General features: G+C 48.9%; 1 protein-coding gene across 1 annotated transcript in view; it reads left to right on the top strand.

Annotated features, from left to right (window-relative positions):
- Positions 1-25,522, top strand: part of PTK7 (protein tyrosine kinase 7 (inactive)) — a gene marked incomplete at both ends in the record, with an annotated part of 64,993 nt that overhangs the window by 19,806 nt on the left and 19,665 nt on the right. Inside the window, 6 exons of the mRNA XM_080916615.1 lie at positions 18,144-18,431; positions 18,998-19,100; positions 19,424-19,614; positions 19,710-19,860; positions 23,168-23,316; positions 23,558-23,824. Of these exons, the coding sequence (XP_080772741.1) occupies positions 18,144-18,431; positions 18,998-19,100; positions 19,424-19,614; positions 19,710-19,860; positions 23,168-23,316; positions 23,558-23,824 (1,149 nt within the window). The remainder of the gene's footprint in view (positions 1-18,143; positions 18,432-18,997; positions 19,101-19,423; positions 19,615-19,709; positions 19,861-23,167; positions 23,317-23,557; positions 23,825-25,522) is intronic.

Genomic DNA, 25,522 nt, shown 5'->3' on the forward strand with positions numbered 1-25,522 from the left:
TCACATGCACACATGGGTGTACACGCATGTATATAGATAAATATAGTAAAATAATTTAAAAAGAAATGTATTTGGGGCTGGAGAGATGGCTCAGCGATTAGGAACACTGACTATTCTTCCAGAGGTTCTGAGTTCAAATCCCAGCAACCACATGGTGCCTTAAAACCATCTGCAACGGGATCTGGTGCCCTCTTCTGTGTGTCTAGAGACAGCTACAGTGCACTCATAAGTAAATCTTTAAAAACAAAACAAAAAATTACCCGCAAACTTTTTGTATCTAGCGGTTTTGAAGGAGAACTTTTGCAGAAGTGTTGAGTGTCTTCTGCATTATGGGCAGGCAGAGCCAGGGAGCAGGGGCAAGGACTCCTGTGTTTCCCAGAGGTGACAGAACCTTGTCCACAGAAAAACCATTACACTTACAGTTATTACTGTAAAACCTAATAAAGAAATTGGCAGGCTAATTCTGCACCAAAGGCTAAGGTAACACAAACAAGACTGTAGTCCAGAAAAATGTGTGGATGGTTTAATTTCATAAAGCCACACAATTCTCAGAGGAGGCAAAGATAGTGCTACATAAAATTAGAACCCATTCCTGGTTTTCAGGAAAAAAAAAAAATCCCAGTTCTAGAAAAACAATCTTGTGCAGTAGAGGCTAACCTAGTTTATAGAGTGTTTTCCAGTCCAGCCAGGGCTACATACTAAAACCCTGTCTCAAAAGGATGATGATGATGTTGTTGTTCACAGATGTTATTATTTAATATGGCAAACTCAATTAACAACTGAAAAAGCACTCCAGTCCCATCAAGAGAATTTATCAAGTTATCCAAATAATATCTGTATAAACTCCAGGGGTTGGGGATATTCTACGACAATATCCCCAATGTGATAGACAGCATGTTTAGTACTCAGGAACCACAAGCCCAAGCATCAGACATACCCAGCCCCCACTGTCCCCCCACACCCCACCTCCTCCTAACCAGCCATGGAAGGATAGAATGGGGCTAGAAAATGCAGCAGAGGCCAGCTGAAGTTCAGTGTGAGGACACATGAGTGGGGTGTGCACCCTCGGCCCAGTACACCGAAAGCAACCACGACTCTCTGTGTATCCATCATGGCTGTGCTAAGAAATGGGACCACGTGATGGGAAGTCTGTTGAAGAGTCAGTCTCAGCCTCTTCCTTCAGGGTTTGAAACCATCCAAGACGGTGGGAGGTGGGGGTGGGGCTGATGTGGGACTAGACAGAGGAGGTCTGAGGACGTGCTTCAGCGAAGATCAAGGCTGAGCAAGAAGGCTTAATCTGAAGAGGATGGTTTCTCCCAACCATCTTGAATTAGATATATTTACCCCTTGTCATAGCTGTGGTTGAGTGCAGTGTTTGCCTGTGTGGGAATGTGTGAGGGTCACTTGTAAGAGTATGTGCTGGGTGCTGGAGAGATGCTCCGTGTTAAGAACACTTGTTGCTTTTGCAGAGGATCCAGTTCCCAACTCACAACGTAGCTCCATTCTAAGGGATCCAATGCACTCGTCTGACCTTCAAGGGTCATGTACATCGATGCACAGATTTACAGGAAGGCAAAACACTAATATATAAAAAATAGAATAAATAAATCTAAAAATAAAACTTATTAAACATGCACTGACTACAGCCAGGCAGGACCTGGCCACTCCCTAAGTCGGGGGAGGAAAGTCAAGCCTGTTCCAGCTTGTCCCAGGGGCTTGTGGAGGAGGTGGTATGGTCCTTTGGTAATCCTTCCTACTTGGAGTGAGAGAACTGTGAAGGTTTTGACCTTTGTTTGTCCTAGACACCTTGGATGGCAGTGGGGTGGGGGTGGCGGACATAGCAGGCTGGCATCTGTCCTGCCTTTCCTGGTCACACTCTTCCTCAAGAAGAGCCTTCCAGAGTTCTTTGAAGAACAGCGTAGATTTCCCACAGCAGGCTCTCAAAGGGATCAAAATGGGATCCTGTTTGAATATAGTCGGCAGCTCTGAGCCAGGGGATGAAGCAGCCTCCCTGCTTTCCAGGCAGGTCCCTGCTGCTTTGCTCTATCTTCAGAGAAGCTGGGTAAAGCCCTGGGACAGGAGCTTCCTGTCACCATTGTGCACCCCCAGCCTGTGCCCATCGGAGTGGAGTGTGCTGACACACGTCCGTCAGTGGACAGGAAGCTGAGGTGGAGCATTCACAGCTCACCGCCCAACCCACTTTCTTTTGCTTTATTTCTGAGCTACACTTCCAGCCCACAAAATGTTTTTTGTCCTAACCCTGCAAACGTGATTTGGTCTAGCATCAGTTTCTTTTGCTGAGGTGGGCAGCTAATCCTCAGTGGTGGTCGTGAAAGGCCAGGAGAGTGTAGAAGATGGGATTACCCTGTGCTCAGGGCTCCTATGGCAGAGCTGCTGTTCTCCCCATGACAGCTTTTTCTGTGGCAGCTGCAGGCTTGGAAAGGTGGACTTTCTGTGGTGATGATTTGGTTTTTTAACCAGGGGATACATGGAACAAGGTAGGTGTTTGCCTCCAGCCCCGCAGCAGTATGACCATGGCCTCTCGGAGCTTTCTGCTCTCACCTGGTCATTCATTCATTCATTCATTCTTGTTTTTTCGAGACTGGGTTTCTTTCTGTAGTTCTGGCTGTCCTGGAACTCACAGAGATCCGCACACATTTGCCTCCCAAGTGCTGGGATTAAAGGCATGCGCCACCATTGCCCAGCGGTCTCTGGTTTCTGTTTAATGTTTGTTGTTCTGTGCTGGGGCTTGCACCTGAGCAGGACTTGGCTTGTGTTAGTCACACTCTACAACTGAATTCCATCTTTAGCCCTCTGGCTTCTTTCTATTTTCCGGGCATCCTTCTGTAACTCCGTAAAACCTTGTGCTGAAGATACCTTTTAGGTTCCCCCGGCCTCCCATCTGTATATCTCTTCCCTCTGACTTAGAGGCTTCTCTTAAGAGTTCTCTGTACCCTCTCTTCATGAGCAACCGAGCAGGCAAGGCTGGTGATCACAATAAGTCTTGCCCTGGAACCAGATGTGACCTGAGGTTTGACCTTTGTATTTTGTCTCTTGCCAGCTTCCGTAAGCTTCAGCAAGTAGCTTTGTTTCTATGCCTCAGTTACCACATCTGCATGATGGGGATTGTGGCACACATTCCGCTGGGCAGCATGAGACAATATGGTTAACATGCTGGGAATGGCGCCTGGTACATAGTGCGGGTCAGTGAGTTAGCTATTACTGTAATTATATGTTTGCTTGTCTGACTCCCCCACTGAGCTGAGACACTTAAAGACAGTAATTGTGTGTTTTTCTCTTTGCATCTCCAGTGACTTACAGAGTACTTGGCACATGGTAGGCTCTAAATAAATGTTTGTTGAATTAATTATGATAATTAATGTAATTGCCTACCCGGAACCCATATTAGGGTCTGACCCTCAGCGGATGCCACATGGGGTAGGGAGAACTCGATCAGGTTATCTGGAGCAGTTAAACCACCACAAACCAGCTGATGCTTCCTTTGTGCCCACCTCCCGTGGAGCCACCTGGGATGAAGTTAGCTGAGTTTGAGATCAGTTCTTACCTTCTGCAGGCTTTCTACGGGGCACGCATGGGGGTGGTCTGTGAAGTCCTGGTCTGGTGTTGGGTTTGAGCAACTGCGCAGGAAGCCTTGAAGGTACACATGTAGCATCAGGAGATGATGGGTTTGCATGGTTGGTGAGGATACCCTATGTTCAGTTACTGCCCCAGCTGGTGGCCGGTTGCTGACCAACTTTGACTTTTTTGACATTTTTAAAGGAAAAAAAAAAGGTAGCAGAGTGGTTTACTTACGCCTTTGACTCCACTTGGAGGCAGGCAGATCTCCGAGTTCAAGGCCAGCCTGGTCACAGAGTGAGTTCCAGGACAGCTAGGGCTACACAGTGGGACCCTGAATCTGACCACAGAACAAACAAAAAGAGGTTAGTGGGCATGTAAGGTGGCCTTACATCATGTGGCCTTATGGAGTCCTACTCTGGTCAGCAGGCTTGTGGCAGGCACTTAACCACCGAGCCATCTCTGCAGGAGAGATTCCAGAGCCTGTTTGGTAATGAAGCCTGCCTGGGTCTCCAGGCTTTATTGGGTCTGGATTTGATCTTTTCTTCCTCATGTGCATCTCTCTCAGTAGACACATCACATCTGGTCTTCCCGGGATCAGCAGGCATCATTGCTAGAGTCATTATTTCATTAAGAGACTATAAAGTGAGGATACTCTATTCATTAGCTGGAAATTCCTTTGAAGACAAACCTCCCATTTGTTTCATCACTTGGCGATATTGTTGCTCTTTAAATGGGGAAAGAGCTGCCTGTGGTGGCACACACTTCTAGTCTCAGCACTCTGGAGGCAGAGGCATGAAGATCTCTGTGAGTTCAAGACCAACCTGGACTACACTGTGAGACTCTGTCTCAAAAGTATAAAAAAAGGAAAAACAAGCACTTTATTAATAATTAGTTATCACTTTTCACAATAATGAAGTACATTTTTCCTAGCATCTTTCAGAGGACAGTGAGATAGACACTTGTGGTTAGACAGACAAACAAGCCAGGATTGTGACTGTAGGAATTTTGTTTGTTGGTTTGTCTTGCGTTTTTGAGAAAGTGCTCAGACTGGACTAAAACTCCTGATCCTTCTGTCTCAGTCTTCAAGGGTTGCAATGATCAGCCTGCGTCCCCAAGAACAGCCTTGGCTTTGAAGTAGTCTCTCAATATTACCATTTTCCCTTAACAAAAGCAACTTAAAGGAGAAATGGTTTGGTGTGGCTCACTGTTTGAGGGCCTACAGTCCACTGTTGACAGCGTGGGTGGCAGTTGTCACAGCATGTCCACATTCCTGCACACAGAGATAAATGCTGGTACCCGTTTCCTGTTTATTTGGTCCAGGACTCCAGCCTATGGGATGGTGCTGCCCATATCCAAGGTGGATAGTTCAACATCAGTTAAACTACAACACTGAAAGTAAAGAAGGAAGGAAGGAAGGAAGGAAGGAAGGAAGGAAGGAAGGAAGAAAGGAAGGAAGGAAGGAAGGAAGGAAAGGAAATTATGTTAAGGCCTGTTCTAAGCAAGAGTTACTTGTAATAGAATAGGTATCCTTAAAAAAGTGGTGAGAACCAATCTGAAGGCTCAGCAGGCAAAGGCACTTGTCATAAAGCCTGATAATGACCCAAGTCTAATCTTTGTGACCCACGTGCTGGAAGGAGAGCTCTGACTGCCGCGGTGTCCTCTGACCCCACATTCTTGCCAGGGCATACGTGCCCACATGCCTGTGTGAGTTCAAGGCCAGCCTGCTCTACAAAGCAAATTCCAAAATAGTCAACAGGTTATCTTCTTGGGAAGGGTGTGGGACTTGAATGCAGGCCGTCCTCTAATCTCCAGGCTTCTTGTTGGTGGTGGTGGTTCCATCTTGTTTATTTATGTTAGGGTTAGGGGCTCATGCATGCTCTGGTACACAAGTGAAGGTGAGGACAACCTGTGACACTCATTTGCCCCTTTCACCACGTGGGTCATGGGGACCGAGGCCACTGAACCATTCTGCCAGCTCATCGGTTTCTGACCTCTTGTCCCCAAATGTTTTTCCTCTAAGCTAGGACCTTGAAGTGCTAGCTCTTTTGGATTTCCTGCAGTCCCTTTGTCCTGGTGGTGGACTTGCAGAGTGGAGAACCGACATCAGTTCGTCTGTGACGGAGATGTGCATGTTCAGAGCCAGGCACTGAGGGCGCAGCCCTGTGTGCTTGGTAGGGGCGCTCACTTGCTCCGTAAAACCTTTTGGGAACTGTGGTGCCCCAAGTTTCAAGTAAGGCAACTTCCTTTCTTCTAGTGAGAGACATGAAACTCACGGGTCATTCAGATCATACTAGTGTGCCCTGGGGCCTGCTCCTGGGCTACCCTTGGGATCTCACCGTGGAGCCCTTCTGAGAAGCTAAGGGTGTACCACTCCTTGCCTTCATGCTGGGGACTGACCCCAGGACCTTGGGCAAGCTAGGCCAATGGCTTGACCTCTGAGCTACACTCCCAGGCCATTTTTAAAATTTAATATTTATTTTTCTATGTGTACGGCTATTTTATCTGCATGTATGTTCCATGCACCTGACTCCTGAGGAGGCTCTGATCCCCTGGAACTGGAGTTAGGGACAGTTGTGAGCAGCCGCCATGTGGGTACTGTGAATTGAGTGCAGGTCCTGGAAGAGCATCCTACGCTTTTACCGCTAAACCTTCTCTCCATCACCAGAGCCCAGATCTTTCTAACTTTCAGGTTGAGCCAGAGTCTTGTTCAGTTGCCTAAGCTGATCTTAAATTTGCTATTCAGCCCTAGCTAGCCTTGAAGGTGGTCCTCCTGCCTCACCTTCCCAAGTAACTGGGATTGCAGGCCTTGGCCACCCTGACTTAGGCTGTGACTTAGAGCAGCAGTTAGTTAGGTCGTAGAGCTGCAGGACTGCTGGGTCAGGGGTTCTGGAAAAGTTGGGCAGTAACTGGCCTGCTGTCATCTCCATCCTGGCCTAATGGCTCAGACCATTTTTAGATGTCAGGAAGCGTTACAGCACGGCACATTTCTTACGTTGAATAATGGATGAGGCCAGGGAAGGCACTGTACTCTTCCTGATGAATTATTTACCAGGTGCCTCTAAATTGAGGGCTCTCCATTATAGACGCCCGGAATCTTGCACAGGTGTGCGGCCCCTCCCCCATCCCGTTTCCCCTCACCTTTGTTATGTGCCTTTGCTCTGAGCAGATCCTGGGGCTTATGGCCTGCGACTGTTGGGTCTGATGTCCCTCCCCTCAGTCACTCTGCAGAGTTTCCTTCCAGGGGACCCAGGTCCCATCTGCAGGGACAGTTAGTTGGGGTCTGGGGCCAATGCTACAGACACAGGGAGCCTTGTGTGTGCTCACATCTACCCTGTCTTGTCTCTCTGGACCTTGTGTCTCTCATCTGTTAATTCATCTTTGTGTTTGTCTTCAGTTCAGGCCTATTGGACCCCTGTTCTCCCTCGTCTTCTCCCTCCACTTTCTCTCTGGCCCTTCCTCTCTCGGTCTCTCAATTTCTCTGTCCCATCTCTCAGCTCTGCTGTCTGTAAGCTTCTCTCAGTCATCCCCCCCACCCTCTCTCTCTGTCTCTCCCTCTCTCTCTCTCTCTCTCTGTCTCTGCCTCATTTCTGGCTTTGCAGGTCTATAAGGGATCCTCTAAGAACTGAGAAACACTAAGTCAGATCTCCGAGCCTTCCAGACAAGCTGGCAGAGCGAACACAGAATAAACCTTAGGTTTCAGCCACGCTGAAGAGCTTTTTTCCTTGGGCTATGAGTGCATGTGTGAGTGCATGTATGTATTCAAATTTATGCATGTGCACGCGTGTTCTGTTTTATAATGTTTGTGGCCATGGTAGGCCGTCCCAGATCAAAAGCGTTTGGCCGTGAGCTGGATGTTTTTGGTGGTTTTAAAAATAACTTTTAAGGAGTTGTTTCTGTTCCTTCTTCATCTGTTGATTTTTTTCCCATCGGTTGTTATTGATTTAGAAATTGAAATCCTTCTGCCGTCTTTAGCCGGAATGCATCTTCTAAATGATATATTTGGGGGGGGGGGGTAAGTATCTTTTTTCAACTATCCAGATTCCAGGGATTGAACTCTGGTCCTCAGGCTTGGTAATATAAATATTTTTAAAGATTTTATTTTATGAATGTGAGTACATCATCGCTGTCTTCAGACACACCAGAAGAGGGCATTGGATCCCATTACGGATGGTTGTGAGCCACCGTGTGGGTGCTGGGAATTGAACTCAGGATCTCTAGAAGGGCAGAGCCATCTCTCAGGACTAAGTGATATATTTTTAAATGTTGCTTTTGGGAGGGAAATATGTCTGTGTATCTGTGTCTGTGTGTTTCTGTGTATCTGTGTCTGTGTGTTTCTGTGTCTGTCTATCTGTTTGTGTGTGTCTGTGTGTCTGTGCATAAGAAGCTGTGGATCAAACGGTCTTTTTTTTTTTTTTTTTTTTTTTTTAAAGTAAAGTAGTAAGATGCCGCAGAGATGGCGCAGTGGTTAAGAGCACTGGAGTTCTGCTCCCAGCTCCAATGTCAGTGGCTCACAGCCGCCATTAACTCCAGCTCCGGAAGTCTTCTGGCCTCTGTGGGCACCTGTGCTCAAATTGCACACAAACACACACAGACACCTAAACACACATTTTAAAAAAGAGCACACTGGATTTCTTGGAGCTAGAATTAGGTTTAGGATGGTTGTGAGCCTCCGTGTGGATCCTGAGAAAGGAACCTGGGTCCCCTGCAAGAGCAGCTAATGGTTTAACTGCCCAACCATAGCTCTAGCCCAGGGATAAAGTGTTTGCCTGGCATGCACAAGACTTGGGGTTTAATCCCTAGCATTGCAAGGAGAACAAAAGAAACAAAAACCAAACAGAAATCCAAAACAACAGCAACAAAAACCCCAAGTCATTTGTTATCTGGTTAAGAGTTCGTAATGTCAGCAGTATGGTGACATTTATGAGGAGCCATGAACTATTTGAAGAACTCTGGCTTGACTGCAGTCACGCCTCAGGTGCCCCCTCTGTCCAGGACGGGAGGACAGACTTGCCCCATCAGTGGCAGCTGAGCAGCAGGCACGGCTGCATTTATGACATTACAAGGCTTTGCCCACCTGTCCTGTACATTAGTCAACATTTTCCTGGCCTTTGGAGCAGAAGTGGCAGAGAAGACAATGTTTGGTGGCATGGGGCATGGGCTCCATGTGCCATCCTGCCCCCTTCTCCCCAGGATCCTCACTCACAGTCCTGGGGGCCAAGAATATATCCTTGCTTCAAACCATCAGCACTTCCAGTCGGCCTCGGTTTTTTATTTTGTTTTTGTTTCTTCTTCCCTTCAGTCTGGATTTTTCCCTTTGTGTCCCAGGTTGTCCTGACCCCTAGCCTTTTAGATCTTTGGAAGTGCCCTCACGACCACTGCCTGCAGAAAAGGGATGGCCCAGAAGCAGCTGTTGGTCAAGGCAGCTGGGATGAGTCTTCTCTGGAAAGGAAGGCAGGGGAAGAGGCTGTGTGTGTCTCCGACTCCTGGGCTCTACCTCTAGAGGACAGCCCAGCTGCCGCAGGGCACCTCAGCCTCTTGCACATGTGTTCGGCATCACCGAATGTCCCGGCCACGTGGCAGATGCAGCTTGCCACAGGCCTTCCACATCATGACATAGCAAAGCGATTTCCTCACATTCCGCTGCCTTGGCTTCGGGAAGTGGTTTGCAGAACATTGTATAAAAATAGGAGACTAATGATGCTCCTTTCCCTTTGAAACCAGCTGAGGTCCAGCCTCTCAGACTGGAGCAAAGAGGATGGAGAACAGGAGAGGCCAGGATGGGGTGTGGGGGAGGGGAGGCAGGAGGTCCTCTGCATGTAAGGAAGGTGAGTTGTAAAGATTGAATTTTAGACTGTGGACAGCTGTGCTTAGCTACCTACTTTTTTTTTTTTTTTTTTTTTTTTTTTTTTTTTTTTTTTGCTTGTTTTTCTAGACAAGGTTTCACTGTGTAGCCCTGGCTGTCTTAGAACTTGCTCTGTAGACCAGGATGGCCTCAAACTCAGAGATCTACCCGCCTCTGCCCCCTGAGTGTTGAGTTAAAGGTGTGAGCTACCAACCATTACCTGGTTTTAAAAATGATTTTTATTGCATTGGAGAGATGACTCGGTGATTAAAAGCACCGGTTGCCCTTCCAAAGGCCCCAGGTTCAAATCCCAGTAACCACATGGCAGTTCACAGCTGTCTGTAATTCCAGTTACAGGGAATACAATGCTCTCAGACATACATGGAGTCAGCTCACCAATGTAAATGTAAACAAACAAACTCATTTAGGGGGTGAAAAGTTGACCCAGCTTTTAGGAGCACTGACTGCTTTTCAGAGGACCTGGCTCCAGTGTTAGATCCCTACCACCTCTAACTCCAGCCTCTAACTCCAGGCTTTCTGACGCCCTCTTCTGGCCTCCATAATTATCTGCACTCACACACACAAACCTACACACACACATGAACATAGCTAAAAATAAGACAGAAATCTTCCAAAAATACTTGCATGTAGACCATATTTAAAATATGTAGATCATATTTTAGAATGCTACATCCAAGTGAAAGCCCTTGCTTTCCCTGGTGGCATCATGGGACGAATGTAGACCCGAGAGCCCAGGGGTAGGTACTCACTCAGCCGTTGATGAAGATACCCAGACTCCAGGGTGTCTATAAAAGTGTGCTAAGGGGCTGGGGAGTTGGCTCAGTGGATAAAAGCCTGCTGTATGTGTGAGGACCAGACTTGAGATTCCAGAACCTACTTAATTGGGAGATGGGAATCCCAGTGCACAGGAAGCAAGCTGGCTGGCTAGACAACAGAATCAAGGTTCTTTGTTCAAGTGAGAGAATCCACCTCAACATATAAGGTAGAGAGTGCCTGAGAGACAACGTCAGCTTATACTTTGTACACACATGCACGTATACAACCCCACCACTACACACACTACATACACATTACATACACCACACACAGCCAGCCACATACCACATACACACCGCATACATCACACACACAGACATACCACACACATACACATATACCATAACTACACACCACACACACAGACACATACACACACCATGCACTACACACACAGACACACACATGCACACAGACACACCATGCACACGTTCACACACACATCATATCATACACATACAGATGTAAAAGTAAATGCTGCTGGCCAGTGTTGAGAGTTCCATGGCTCAGAAATAGCACAGCATCTTACAGAACCTGTCAAGAGTTGGGCAAGCATTGCCACTGAATGCCACCCTTCCAAGCTGGAGCTGTTTTCTCTGTTCCGTTAAGCATGGTGACCAACAGCTACATGTGTACTTCAAATGAGTGGACGGAGTCTGGGGAATAGAATTTTTAACTTTGTTTCTTGTTCTCTTTATTATTTTAAAAATTGATGTGGCGGTGGTGTGTGTGTGTGTGTGTGTGTGTGTGTGTGTGTGTGTGTATGTGTATGTGGAGGGCAAGATTTTATGTATATCATATAGGTGCCCAAAGGGTTCAGAGAGCTTCAGATCCCTCAGATGGTTGTGAGCCACCTGATGTGGGTGCTGGGTCCACTAGAATAGCAGCTCATACTTAACCGCTGAGCTTTCTCTCCAGCTCACTTGGGTGTCATTTCACATTAAGTTAAATTTAAATAGCCTCGCGTGAGCTGGGGGTGGTGCAAAAATCTGTTCAAGGCTCCCTTCTTCCAAACCGGAAAGTCAGGCCCGTAGAGGAAAAGCAAATTGGCTGTGTTCGATGAAAGTAAATCTAGAACCCTATTTTAGTTGAGAGGGGCAGTCACTTGATAGTTCTCAGCCCAAGAGCAACCTTTTCACAGGGGTCTCCTAAGACCATTGGAAAACAATTCAATTCATAACATTAGCAAAATTACAGTTATGAAATAGGAAAAAAAATAATTTTTTGGTTGGAAGTCACAGCGTGAGGAACTGTCGTAAAGGGGTGTAGCATCAGGAAGGTTGAGAATCACTGCCACACATGCTCATGGGGTACTTTTCCTAGTGTCCTAGTCACCAGGAGGCGCACAGAAGCATTGTCATGCAGACAAATGTCAGCCCTCCATTTGGGTATGGTGTGAGGCCTCAGTGGCATAGGATTCAGTAGAGAATTTCTGGAGGCTGAGCCTAGGAGAGGGAGGGTCACAGCAAGGTTGGCAGATACCTCTCCACTGTGCCCAGCTGCCTCAGGCCCAGTGCACCTGCTGTGTAGGGTGGGTAACAAGAATCGCTCCAAGGCCTGACCCCATATTTTCCAAAGGAGAGCCTGTGCAGCCGCAGCCTAGAGAGTGGAACCTCTGTGTCTCTAGTGCTTTCCAGCATCCTGGAGCCTGGGCGGGGCAGTCAGCTAGGGTTATGGTCTAGTAGGACTAGAACCCAGGTCTCCCTGCCCCATGTTTCTTCATGACCACCACTTCACTCTGAGTCAACACCCATTGCTGTTTCTTTGGAGTCATGCACAGATGTTTGAGGGTCTCTACGGGTAAAGCACATCTGTTGGCTTCTACTCTGCCCATAGAGGACAGGGAGGTGTCATACCTATAGTGTAGCCAGTGGCTGCGGAGCACTTAAGCCTCAAGTCTTTGTTTGGATCTACCTGGTGCTGGATACACAGGGTTATCCTCAGACTTGCTGGTGCTGAAACAACATGTAGTGTCCTTAGAGCAGGTGGGGAAGGATATCTCAACCGCAGGCACACATGATAACCCCGGGTGAGCTGGGAGGTGACTGAGCTTGCTGTTTGTCCCTGTGATTTATTCCCACAGTGGTAAACATGAGTGGGTAGGACCTGGAAAGGTGACTCGGCAGTTAAAACCGCTGGTTGCTTTTCCAGAGGACCTGGGTTGGATCCCAACACCCTGATCTACTTGCCTGTGGTCTTATCAGGCAAGAGAATTGGAAGTTCAAGGCCATTCTCCTCTGTATAGCAGGTTACCGTAGGCTGCATGAAACTCAGCCTCAAGAAAACTCAGCCTCAGGTAAGAATGATATAGGGCCCTGGAGAGGTAGCTGAACAGTTAGGGCTGCTCACTGCTCTTGCAAGGACCTGGGTTCGGTTCCCAGGACCCACAAGCCTCACGGCCATGTATAACTCCAAGTCCAGGGGATCTGATGCCCTCTTCTGGCCCCCAAAGTCACCTATACACATGTGGCATAACTCAGACACAGACACATAAGTAAAATTTAAAGAGAAAAGAAGTAGGCATTTCCACATGGAGAGTCTTGTGTTGGGGGACTGTCTTTTTGTGGGACAGGAGCCCGGCTGCTCTCTTACCTGGAGCATTTGTACTTCAGGAGGTGAAGGGGACTTGTCCTGGCTTGTGCCATAGTGTTGCTCCAGAAATGCATGGAAACCTGGCACACTGTCACTCATTTGTGTGGGTACTGCTCCAACAAGATCCACTTTGGTCTGGGTTCCAGGGGCCACCTGAAGTTGAGGGTTTTCCTAACAGGGACTTGGACCCTGGAGCTGGCAGTCTAGTCTTGAGCTCTGGTGTGCAAGTTAGCCAGGCACGTATGGCTGGTGGCCTGTGGGGATACAGTCCCTCTCATGAACATATGCTACCGTGTACAAGTCCAGAACATACGTGTGCCGTGTGCTGTCCCAGAGCCTGTTGGGTTGCAGGGGCTTGGTCCACAGGGTGAGAGTTTACAGGAGGGAGAAGAAGGAATTGGAATTATTTACTTACATAGGTTCGGAGCCTGTGTGGGTCCTGGAGGCATTCCCACCCCCACCCCCGGCCATAGGTCAGAGGGGGGTTAGCCCTTGAGAGATGGGCAGCTGAAGTGGATGCTTGCAATGAATTAGCCAAAATTACTTAGAACTGGAGTGCATCGTGAAAACTTGCTGTTGCTTGGCATATGCAGGCACGAATGTGTAACCTCAGCAGGAGGATCTCGGATTCTAGGTAGGGATCTCTATCAGCCCGAGGTCAGTCTGATCTACATAGCAAGTTCCAGCCATGGCTCGATAGTGAGACCCCTTTTCAAAGTGTACCCTCACGCACACATCAAGGGTTGGGTGTGTAATTCCATAGTAAAGCACTTGGCTTTGGCATGTGTAAGACCTTGAGTTTGAACCCCAGTAGCACAAAATAAAACCCCCAAAACCAAATTTTCTGCTGTGCCCTTCATATAGTGACTGTGTTGCCACATATGTATAAGCACACGCCCACGCACACAGACTGGGTGGGTCTGGAACCCAGAGAGCAAACAGGAGGTTGGGTGCTAGTTAGATCAGGATTGTGTATCAGGTGCCATTGGGTGCTGGGCATAGAGCAGGCATGGGAATTGGCCTTATTTTATTTTACTTTATTTTATTTCTTAAGAGGCTGGGATTAGAGGTATAGTCACGGTTTAAGTGTCTGTGTAGTTGGGCTGGAGAGATGGCTCAGTGGTTAAGAGCACTGACTGCTCTTTCAGAGGTCTTGAGTTCAATTCCCAGCAACCACATGGTGGTTCACAACCATCTGTAATGGGGATCCGATGCCCTCTTCTGGTGTGTCTGAAGACAGTGACAGGGTACTCACATACGTGAAATAAACAAATCTTTTTTAAAAAAGTGTCTGTATAGTTGACTATTAACAAGCCAAAGGTATGGCTCAGAAAGTGCCCTTATTAGAAGCTCCAGCTAAGCTCATGCCCACAGGCAAAGCTCCTACCTATCCGCTCCCTTTCCGGATGCTCCAGGGTGGAGCATATTTAAACCCATTTATCCCTTGAACAGTCTGGAGGGTAGCCTGGTGTCTATACTGTATATAGCAAGAAGGGTGCAGGGGGCTACACTAAGGCCCCATCCCCAGATTAGACCTGGGCAGGGTTGCTTGGTGGCAGGCAAGCTGCCATTATTGAGTAGGTCACTGCTGCAGCCTCACGAGGCCCAGGGAAGGGAGACAGCAGTTTTAGGACCAGTGAGTCCAGAGAAGGCCTTTCTCAAACCACAGACTGGAGGCCATCCCTCCAGTTAGAGGACAGGAAATGCACCACCTGGAGATAGGTACTACCTTAGCCCCTGAAAGCAGCCTCTGCACAAAGCTAAGAGCTCCTGGGGTCTGGCATCACTGCCAGGGACTCTCCAGTTCCCCGAAACATTGATGGAGCAATGTTTGCAGCAAGCCATGCAGGTTGACAGCCGAGGCACATTCCCACTGCCTTCGGAGCCAATGTGGGGGCCACTGAGCGGGGGTTCCGAGAAGCCTGGAGGCTCCTTTCTGCTGGCTTTGGAAACATCTAAGTCTACTCCAGCCAGGCACTAACCAGGACCTGCTGTGAGCTGACGTCAGGACAGGGGCCCCTGGGAGGCCTGGCTTTGATGTTTCCCTGGCCATGTCATAGGGTTGTGGGATGGTGGGGGCTCTGAGTGGCAGTCTGGGAATGCTGCATCTCTGGTCACAGCTCTAGAGAAGCATAGCCCTGGTCCCAGGAGGAGATATGGAAAGCTGAGGGAGGGGGCCTAAGTTGGTGTTCCTCAGAATTACACAGGCTCCTCTCAGATTTCTGCAGCAGGTGGTCTGTGGTTCCTGTACCCCCAGGGCCTATTCCTTCGCCCAACCCACCATCTGGTTGTTCTCTGCTCTCTGGTGGTGATTTCTCTTCTGTCTAGGCTTCCGGCATATCCTTGAGCCTTGGCATGAGGAGAGTTGTCTAATGTTCTGAGAATTTGAATCCTCGTGTAGGAAGAGAGTTCATGGGCTTAACAGTAGTTGCCGTTTTACCAAAGGTGAACTCTGGCCAAGGCATTTCACACACACAGTTGCATTGTGGCTCACAAGATCCTCTTGTGGGAAGAACACGGAACATGGCAGGACCAGACTTGGGTCTGTCTGAAGCTGATACATCATTAAAAATAAAGTAAACCCGGCTGGAGAGATGGCTCAGTGGTTAAGAGCACTGACTGCTCTTTCCAGAGGTCCCGAGTTCAATTCCCAGCAACTACATGGCGGCTCACAACCATCTGTAATGAGATCTGATGCCCTCTTCTGGTGTGTCTGAAGACAGCTACTTATACATAAAATAAATCTTAAAAAAAGAAAATAAAGTAAACCTCTAAGGAGAAAAAAAGACCCACACATACAGTCAAGCCCCTCCTCCCATAAAAGGCTCATGTGTTTAACCAGTAAGATGATTAAACAGCCGACACTTGCCATCTAGCCTAGTGAATAACCCAAGTTCAGTTCCTGGGACCCATATGATGGAAGGAAAACCAATGCTAACAAATTATCCTTAGATAAGCAGTCTGCCTACACAAATAAGCACACACACCAAATGGCTCAATTAGTGTAGTGCTTGCCACACAAGCATGAAGACCTGAGTTCAACCCTCAGAGTCCACAGAAAAATCCAGGTGTGGTGGCTTGTGCTTGGAACCTAGTACCAAAGGGGCACAAGACAAAGCTCCCATGGGGCTCATTGGCAGACAGCCTGGCCTACTTGAGAAGTTCCAGATTAGTGAGAGACCCTGCTCAGAAAACAAAAACGGGAAGCTGCTGAGGAGTGGTGCCTGAAGTTGACCTCTGGCCTCTTCGTGCATGTGTATATGTGCATGCATACACACTCGTGTGCACACTCACAGACACACACACTTTTAAGACTCATGTATTTTAAGCAAGTTTACAATCTTGTGTTCAACTGTATTCATACTATTCTGAGCAACAAGTTGGACACCCTGGCGACCAGATGTCTCTGCTCTTAGGTGGATGTCCTGGAGTTAGGGGTTTTGCAATATTTTATTGAATTGCTTTTACAGAGGACCACTGGAGTAGAGCCCATTCGGTTTGTCACAGAAGGAGGTTGGTGTTCCTGATGCCATGTCTGCCTAAGACATGAATTTTCTTCAGGTCGACCAGTGTTCTCTGAGTGTCTTTATGAGATGTATTGTCTGTGGGAGGCATGTCTGCCGCACTCCCTGACTGTGAAGAAACCCACTCGCCCTTGTAGGATCAGATGTTTCCAGGGCAGGGCTAGGAAGAACTAGAGATGAGGAGTTGGCTTCTTTAGGTTAGGGGCATGGCGTTGTAACATGTGAGTTGTCTGACCTTTAGTAAATCCTTCATATTTCTGGGCCTAAGTTTATAGTTCTGAAACAAAGGCTTTGTACCATGATGCCTAGCAGGGACAGGACCACACCCCTGTGGAGTATTTAGAAATGGATAGGGGAGTGTCTGCGTTGGCACAGTAACGGGGGTGCCTGAAGGCATGTTTGTTAACTGGCACAGTGGGTGGGATCACTCTGGTTGGTAGAGAATTATCTTGCACAGAGAACCAACAGGACCTCGTTGAGAAGGAAGAAGGGTGCTTTGGGACCTTCCAGCTCCCTGAATATTTTTGTGTTGGGGGTTCTGGGCCTTTGGGAGATGGACTGGTTCTAGAATAGCCCTTCATCTGGACCCAGCCCTGTTAGATCCTAGGACCCGTATTGACAGTGACTGAGAGAATCTCATGTCTGAAGAGCCAGACCTTACCTCTAGGGTCCTTAGAGACTGTTGACTGGGCTCTCATTGCTCCCCAGTGATTTGCAAAGTAATGGGGGAAGAGCACCTTGTTAGTGTCCCCTCCCCTTATATAGACCTGCACCTGCTTCTTCCTGGTGGCTGGGAGCATCTCTTCCATGTTCAGGCCTGGTGCTTCCGGGACTCTGCCAGGCACCCACAAGGCAGGAACAAAGCCCAGTGTGTTCCTCCTGACACTGCTATAACTATGCCACCCGCATGTCCAGCCCTGCCCTCCGCCTGCCTAACCCATCTGCTCAGCACAGGTGTTTGATTTTTCCCTTGTTGTCCCTGGCCCTGGTTCTCCCTTTGGTTACAGGGGTGGAGGCTGCTTGTTCATAGCTGCCCCCCCTCATTGTGACTAAAGCCGTGTGATGTGTGCAGGAAGAGGTCAACAGCTTTACTTTCAAATCTGTGGCTTCGACTGCAGTTGGATTTTCAGAGAGCTAGGCCAGATATCAGGGCGACCTGCATATATCTTGACCATAGCCTTTGTGTCTAGAGAATTTCTGCTTCTCCAGTGAAAGGGTAACGTCTCGGGGCCGTAGAGCTTCAAAACTGTGGCTGCCTTCATTGCTGGTACTCTAGGGTTTTCTTGCTAAGTTGCCATTTTTCCCATGATGTTCTTCAGGTCAAGATTGAACTTTGTTCTGTGCCTTCACCCTGGGGTAGGCAAGGGAAGGTTGGGTTACTTTTCATGTCCCCGGGTTCCCAGCCAAGCATCAAGACCTAGGATCTTGTCTTGTGGGTCTGGGGCCATCAGCCCCCACCCAGACCTCAGGACACCCTTCCTTATTTGCATTTTACAGGTACCAGCTTCCCACACCATCCACTTGGCATTTACATGGCCACTGACATGTTATTTGTCCTTTCAGTCCTCAGAATTCTTGCCCCTTGACCAGGTGCATTTTTGTCTTTGGAGCCCAGCTGGAGCTCCCACCGAGAACTCTTCAACTTTTAGCATTGCTCTTTGTACCTGTCCTTACTGACCGGCTGTGTTCGGTTGTGTTCGTTCCCCTCTCTGTTAGGACGGAGGCATTAGCTCCTCCTGACCCTGCTTCTCCCTTGTCTGCATCCGCAGGTACCCAGGCTGCTATTGTTTTTATCAAGGAGCCATCCTCCCAGGATGCACTTCAAGGGCGCCGGGCACTGCTCCGTTGTGAAGTTGAGTCTGCGGATCCCGTGCACGTGTACTGGTTGCTCAATGGGAAGCCTGTCCAGGACACCGAGCGGCGGTTTGCCCAAGGCAGCAGCCTGAGCTTTGCAGCTGTGGACCGGCTTCAGGATTCTGGTGCCTTCCAGTGTGTAGCTCGGGATAACATCACTGGAGAGGAAGCCCGCAGTACCAATGCCTCCTTCAACATCAAATGTAAGAGCCTATGGAGGGAGGGTACTGTGCCTGGTCAGCCTCGGCAACTGAGGCCTAGGAACCTGCTTCGGTTTCTGCCGCTGCCAGTTGAATGGGCCAGATAGAGTTTACTTGTGGTACTGCTTGTGTGGATAAGAGGAAGTTAGACGGCTCCTACCTGCTTCCTTCTCTCCCTCCTCACTTTCCTACCATTTTTGCATCTTCTTCTTCACCCTAGTCTCTCCCTTTCTTCCCATCCATTCTTACAAACACTTCCCTTTTCTTCAGGTCCCACATGTGCTGAGCATATACTGTTATCAGAGACAGAGTACCACTCATTTCTCCCAACCTTCCCCATCACATCAAGTCTCTGTCCCATTTATCTGCTGGAGGCTTTCATTGAAGTCCTTTGCATGTATTACGTTTGACCCGCTGGGGACAGGGTGTGTGTTCTGTATCTGGTACCCATAGCCTTAGCTGCAGCTTCACGGTGCTCACCTGTGTGTGCAAGGCAGGTACACATCTGAGGGCTCTGTGGTCCCTCCTTCCCCTCCACTTTCCCACCTTTGCTCTGCTCACTGTTCCAGGGATCGAGGCAGGTCCTGTGGTCCTGAAGCACCCAGCCTCAGAAGCTGAGATCCAGCCACAGACCCAGGTCACACTTCGCTGTCACATTGACGGGCACCCTCGGTAAGGAGCCGTGGAGGGTGGGATGGAGACCAGTAGGGATGTCACCCCAAGTCTTAGAATCTGTGCAGATGGACTTCGATTCATGCTGGAACCACGCCCTCCAGCCGCTAGTAGCTGGAGAAGGGGAAACACTGCATGGCATGGCCCTCTGGGAACTGAGTGACCTGGATCTGTTTGCTTTTATCTCTAGTCTAATGTTTGCCCTCATGCAGACTGTTGTTCCTTCCCAGGCCCCATGCCTCCTCTTGTAAACTGGAGTACCCAGTTAGATATCTGATTCTGTACCCCTTTGCCCTGTTTATGACTCCCCCTGTGCCCTTCAGGCCTACCTATCAGTGGTTCCGAGATGGGACTCCCCTCTCTGACGATCAGAGCACCCACACAGTCAGCAGCAAGGAGAGGAACCTGACCCTACGGCCAGCCAGTTCCGAACATAGTGGCCTCTACTCTTGCTGTGCCCACAATGCCTTTGGCCAGGCCTGCAGCAGCCAGAATTTCACCTTGAATATTGCAGGTGAGCCTGTAGTGGGAACAGAAAAGGGGAGGCAGAGCTAGGAGGGGGCTCACTGCCCTGCCTGCTCACTTCCTCCATGCTTCCCCTTGCTGCAGAGGAAAGCTTTGCCAGGGTGGTGCAGGCGCCTCAGGACGTTGTTGTAGCAAGGAATGAGGAGGCCATGTTCCATTGCCAGTTTTCAGCCCAGCCACCCCCCAGCCTGCAGTGGGTCTTTGAGGACGAGACTCCCATCACTAATAAAAGCCGGTAAGACATCTGTGGGTGCTTCAGAGATGCGTGTGATTCAGTCCAAGTTCAGACATTAGACTTGTCCGTCGTGAACTTGTACTTTTTCAAGTGTTCAGCAGATGGCAGTAGGATGTCCTAGTGTCACTGAAAGAGTCTTCACCAAGGGAAGTCCCTGGGAAATGCCTTCTGGGATTCCCACACGGACACTCCATGCTTGGACTTTGATTTCTTTCTCTTCTTGCCCACATGGGTCATCTGGGATGGGAGAGCAGAGACCCAGGGTAGAGTAGTACCCAAGGGTTGCCAGAGAGGCGGAGTCGCTGTAGACACCAAACCTGTGCCCCATCTGCGACCTCCCGAATGGCCAAGCACTTCAGCCTCCCCTTTCCTCACGGCCCTGCCTGGCACCCTGTGGTGTTCAGTGATTTGTAGAGAATATTGACAGGCTAAAAGCCGTGTAATTATCCCGCAGGATGTTTTAGAGGAAATCAGAAATAACCTTAGGAACGGAATTGTGTAAACTTAGCTACGGAAGCTCAGAGAGAACACCTGAGAGAAGATGGGGCCCATCTACAGTCTACATAGAAAGATACAAGACAGTACTGACACAGTACACCTGAAAAGCTTCTATTTTCCTGATGTAATTGACCAAGGCTCCTTGCCTTAGTCGGCAGACCTAGACTTAGTCTTGGGAGCTTCTGGCCTCCGTACAGTATAATCTAGGCCTAGGATGTTTTCAGCCTCTGAGACTTACTGCTGAACAAGTTTACTTTTTCTACTTCTTTCTGAGCTTTGAGCTGGCTGACTCAACTCAGCTCCTGTCCAAGCTGTCTGATTCAATCTGGCTTCTCGGGGCTCTTCCTGAATTGCTCTGCTTGGCCTCAAACAAACTCCGGCAATCTGTTCTAATCTTCTGACTCCTTCTGTCTTTATCTTGTTTTCTTTTCATCTTGTCTCTGTAAAATTTTTCCGGCAAACCTGCCTCCTCTCCTCCTCTTGGCTCTGCTCTTTTACGAACCTTTCCTTTCTTCTCATGAGAGTTGGGCATATCCTATTCTGTCAAATCTTTCTCTGATTTGTTACTTTGTCTGTCACTCAACTAGACATCACTTAAAAAATGGGTGCTCCCTTCTACAAACTAACTTTACCTTCATTGTTCAGGATTGAAGGTGTGTGCTAAGGACTGAGCCACACCACAACTAGAAACAGTTTGTTTTTTTTTTTTTTTTTTAGCAAATAACACAATCTGAGGGTTCACAGTGTGATTAAATACCCTGCAACAACACCCCCATTTTCAGAGGAAGCAAATGTCTCTAAAGGTTCTGGAAGCTTGCCCTTGTATTGGGACGCTTGCCCAGACTCTAGGAGAGGACACTTGTGGTACCAGGCATGACTGTGGTCACTGGGGGTGTGGTTCCCTAGGTTTAGTCCTAAGGACATCATCAGGCCATCTAATTTGGCTGAGGCTCTTGTCCTCGACCCCAGGGTCCCTACGGAAGGGTGGTCCCCACATCCTATTGTACCTTTTCCCCCTCACACTGCCCTTGCCTCAGCCTCCTTTCCTGCAGTTGGAAAACACAGTTTCAAACTAAGCCTGACGACTCATGCCCATAATCCCAGCATCCAGGAGGATGAGGCAGGAGGATGTAAGCTTTGAGGTCAGGGCCTTAATGGGTGAAGTGATTGCCGGGTGTCTTAGTTTGAATTTTATTGCTGTGAAGAGACACCATGACCATGGCAACTCTTACACAGAAAAACTATTTCATTGTGGCTGGCTTACAGCTTCAGAGGTTTAGTAGCAGCATTCAGGCAGCCGTGGTGCTGAAGGAGCTGAGAATTCTACATCTTGCTCCACCAGCAGCAGGAAGGGACTATATATGCCATACTGGGCAAAGCTTGAGCATGGGAGACCTCAAGGTCCACCCCCACAGTGTACACCGTCTCCAGCAAGGCCACAGCTCCTAATAGTGCCATTACTCACACACATGCATTTACGGGGGGCAAACCTATCCAAACCACCACCGTGAGCAAGCATAAAGACCTGTGTTCAGATCCCCAGCACCTGTGTAAGAACCCTAGGTGTGACATGTACATCTGTAGCCCGGTGCTGAGGGGCAGAGGCGGGGATCTGGGGGCTTGCTGGCCAGCCAGTTAAGCTGAAATGGTAAGTCCCAGGTAGAGTGAGAGACCCTGTCTCATAAAGTAGGGTGAAGGGATGACACATCCTTTGACCTACTCACACATGTGTACACATGAGTAAGCACACATGCACACACATACATGCCTGTGGGCACACATATTTCACATACATGCGCGTGCGCGCGCGCGCGCACACACACACACACACACACCCCAAGCCACACACACAAACTGAGGCCACTCTTTGTAAGTCAAGTCCAGCTTGGGTGACATAGTGTGAAGCCATCCTGGAGAGATAGTCCAGTGGTTAACGAACACTGGCTGTTTCTCCAGGGTAACCAGGTTTGATTTTCAGCTCACAGCCATGTGTAACTCCAGTTTCAGGGGATCTGATGCCCTCTACAAGAATCAGGCATGAGTAATGGTGCGCAGACCATTATTATAGATGTAAGCAAATGGTACACATAAAAGTAAACAAAAAGTGCCAGGCCATGGTGGTACATAGCTTTAATCTCAGCACCCAGAGGCAGACAGATCTCTGAGTTCAAGGCCAGCCTGGTCTATAGAGTGAGATCCACAACAGCCAGGGCTACACAGAGAAACCATGTTTTTAAAAATTAAGAAAAAAGGAGAGAGACAGAGAGAGAGAGAGAGAGACACACAGAGAGAGAGAGAGAGACAGAGAGAGAGAGAGAGAGAGAGAGAGAAATAAGAAAAGAAGGAAAGGGGTGGAAGGGAGGGAGGAAGGAAAGGGGCTGCTGAAGGTGATAGTACATTCCCTTTATCCTAGAATTCAGGAGGCAGAGGCAGGGGATTTTGTGGCTTCTAAGCCAGCCTATTTTATATAGAGAATTGCAGGCCAGCAGGGACCGATCAGTTACGAAGGCCACTGGCTACTCTTGCAGAATCTGGATTTGGTTCTAACCACCTACATGGCAGCCCATACTGTCTGTAATCCCAGTTTCAGAGTATCGGACGCTTTCTCTGGTCTCTGCTGACCCTAAGCATGCATGCAAACACTTATAAAAGTAAAATTTAAAACAAGAAAAGAAAACACACACAGAAGGACAGGTGCACAAAACGTACCCTTCTCACAACACAGACCGTTGCAACATGAAATTCCACTGCATCCTGTTTCCGAAGGGGGCTGGGGCCTCTTCCAGATAGTACTCTCTTCTCTCCGTAGTCCCCCTCACCTCCGCAGAGCTGTGGTGTTTGCCAATGGCTCTCTGCTGCTGACCCAAGTCCGGCCCCGGAATGCGGGAGTCTACCGCTGCATTGGTCAGGGACAGAGGGGCCCACCCATCGTCCTGGAAGCCACACTTCACCTGGCAGGTGGGTCTCTAATGCTGAGGTAGGCACTGTATCCAATGTTAGTTGCTTCTGGGAATTTAGGACTCTTGTTTGAATTAGCTACTAGCTTGGAGAGTTAAGAGAGGATGAGGAGCATGCTGGGCTAGAAGAGGAGACACAGAGAGGAGGTATTGTGGCTGGAGGGAGCCTAGGCTTCTTGTAAAATATCACATACTCTGGTGTTGAAGGCAGTCAAGCAGTTTCCCTTCTTATGTCTCTGCAGAGATTGAAGACATGCTGCCATTCGAACCACGGGTGTTCATAGCTGGTGGTGAGGAGCGTGTTGCCTGCCCAGCCCCCCAGGGCCTACCTACACCCAGTGTTTGGTGGGAACATGCTGGAGTCCGGCTTCCTGCTCATGGCAGGGTCCACCAGAAGGGCCTTGAGCTCGTGTTTGCCACGATTGCTGAGAGTGACGCTGGCGTCTACACCTGCCATGCAGCCAACCTAGCTGGTCAGCGGCGACAGGATGTTAATATCACGGTGGCCAGTGAGTACTTTTTCCCTGAAGGGTGAGCCTGGGTTTCAGGACATGGTGCAACGTGTGTAAAAGATGTATTCACTTGTGCATGTGAAACCAGAGATCAGTGTTGGGTGCTCCCTCTACCTGTCCACTTTAGACACGGTTTCCCTAAGACCAGCACTTGCTGTTTCCACCAAACTGGTTGGCCATCAGCTTCTGGGTTCTCTGCTGCTCGGTGCTGGGTCACAATGTTGACGCTGGATCTGGATCTCACGTGGATCCTGGAACTCCAAGCTAGGTTCAAATGCTTCTGTAGCATGTACAGCACCCGCCGAGCCATCTCTCCCTAGCCTCTTCCTTTCTCTCCTTGAGAAGTAAGTGGCCAAACGATAGTTTAGTTCTAGTTCCTTGTACTTTGTAGGCTTTTAAAAGAATCATAACTCTGGCTGGAGGGTGGTTAGGAACACTGGCTGGAGGGTGGTTAGGAGCACTGGCTGGAGGGTGGTTAGGAGCACTGGCTGGAGGGTGGTTAGGAGCACTCTCTGGCTGGAGGGTGGTTAGGAGCACTGGCTGGAGGGTGGTTAGGAGCACTGGCTGGAGGGTAGTTAGGAGCACTGGCTGGAGGGTGGTTAGGAGCACTCTGACTGGAGGGTGGTTAGGAGCACTGGCTGGAGGGTGGTTAGGAGCACTGGCTGGAGGGTGGTTAGGAGCACTGGCTGGAGGGTGGTTAGGAGCACTGGCTGGAGGGTGGAATGGAACATTCTTGCTCTGCCAGAGGACCTAGCTTGAGTTCCCAGTACTCATGTGGTGGCTCACAACTATCTATAACTCCTATTTCCAGGGGATCTGACACCTTCCTTTGACTTCCACAGGTGCCACGAATGTGGTCCACGTACATACTTGAAGACAAAACACTCTTATATGTAAAATAAAAACACATCTTAAAGCTTTTTTGGAATGAGACATTTTGGTGGCATTCTTCCCATGAGGGTGATGAGACTGAGCCAGGGATGTTGCTCACAGCTGGTAGACTCAGGACTTGTCTGCCATGCACTAAGCACCGGTGTATTCACCAGTGCCATAGCCGCTGAGGATGACAGTACCTGAGTGCTCAGGTGGCAGAATCGGGAGGACCAGACGTTCTAGGACAGACTCAGTATAGGAAAGTGTTTCAGAATAAAGAATACTTACATCTCAGAGGGACATAGTGTTATGCCCTTGGACACCTGGTTCAGGTGAGAAGCCTCAGGTAAGATGTGGAGCATATTTCCATAGCAACACATAAACAGTCGAGCTGTAGCCCTGATCGGGACCTGCGGGTCATCTGCTTTGTTGGGTGCCAGTGACCAGCTTCGCCATTCATGTGATGGACAAATTGGGGGTCAGAGCTTAAAGCCACTGACTGATATGGATCCAGATACCTACAGGGGCTGCTGCCAGTGGCAGCCAGAGATTAGGGAAGCTACTGAGGAGACTTTCCTTTGAGGGAACAAAGCTTAGTTTACTGGGGCTGGTACTCCCTGTGGTCAGTAGAAAAACTATGAACTCTTAAGTCCTTGGGGTCAGGAAGAAAGAGAAAGAAAGAGAAAATTCTCTCTCTCTCTCTCTCTCTCTCTCTCTCTCTCTCTCTCTCTCTCTCTCTCACACACACACACACACACACACACACACAGTGGATGAAACAAAAGGCAGAGTCCAATAACTTCATACAAACATACACACATA

Source organism: Micromys minutus, assembly GCF_963924665.1.
Source record: "Micromys minutus genome assembly, chromosome: 5".
Lineage (NCBI taxonomy): Eukaryota > Metazoa > Chordata > Mammalia > Rodentia > Muridae > Micromys > Micromys minutus.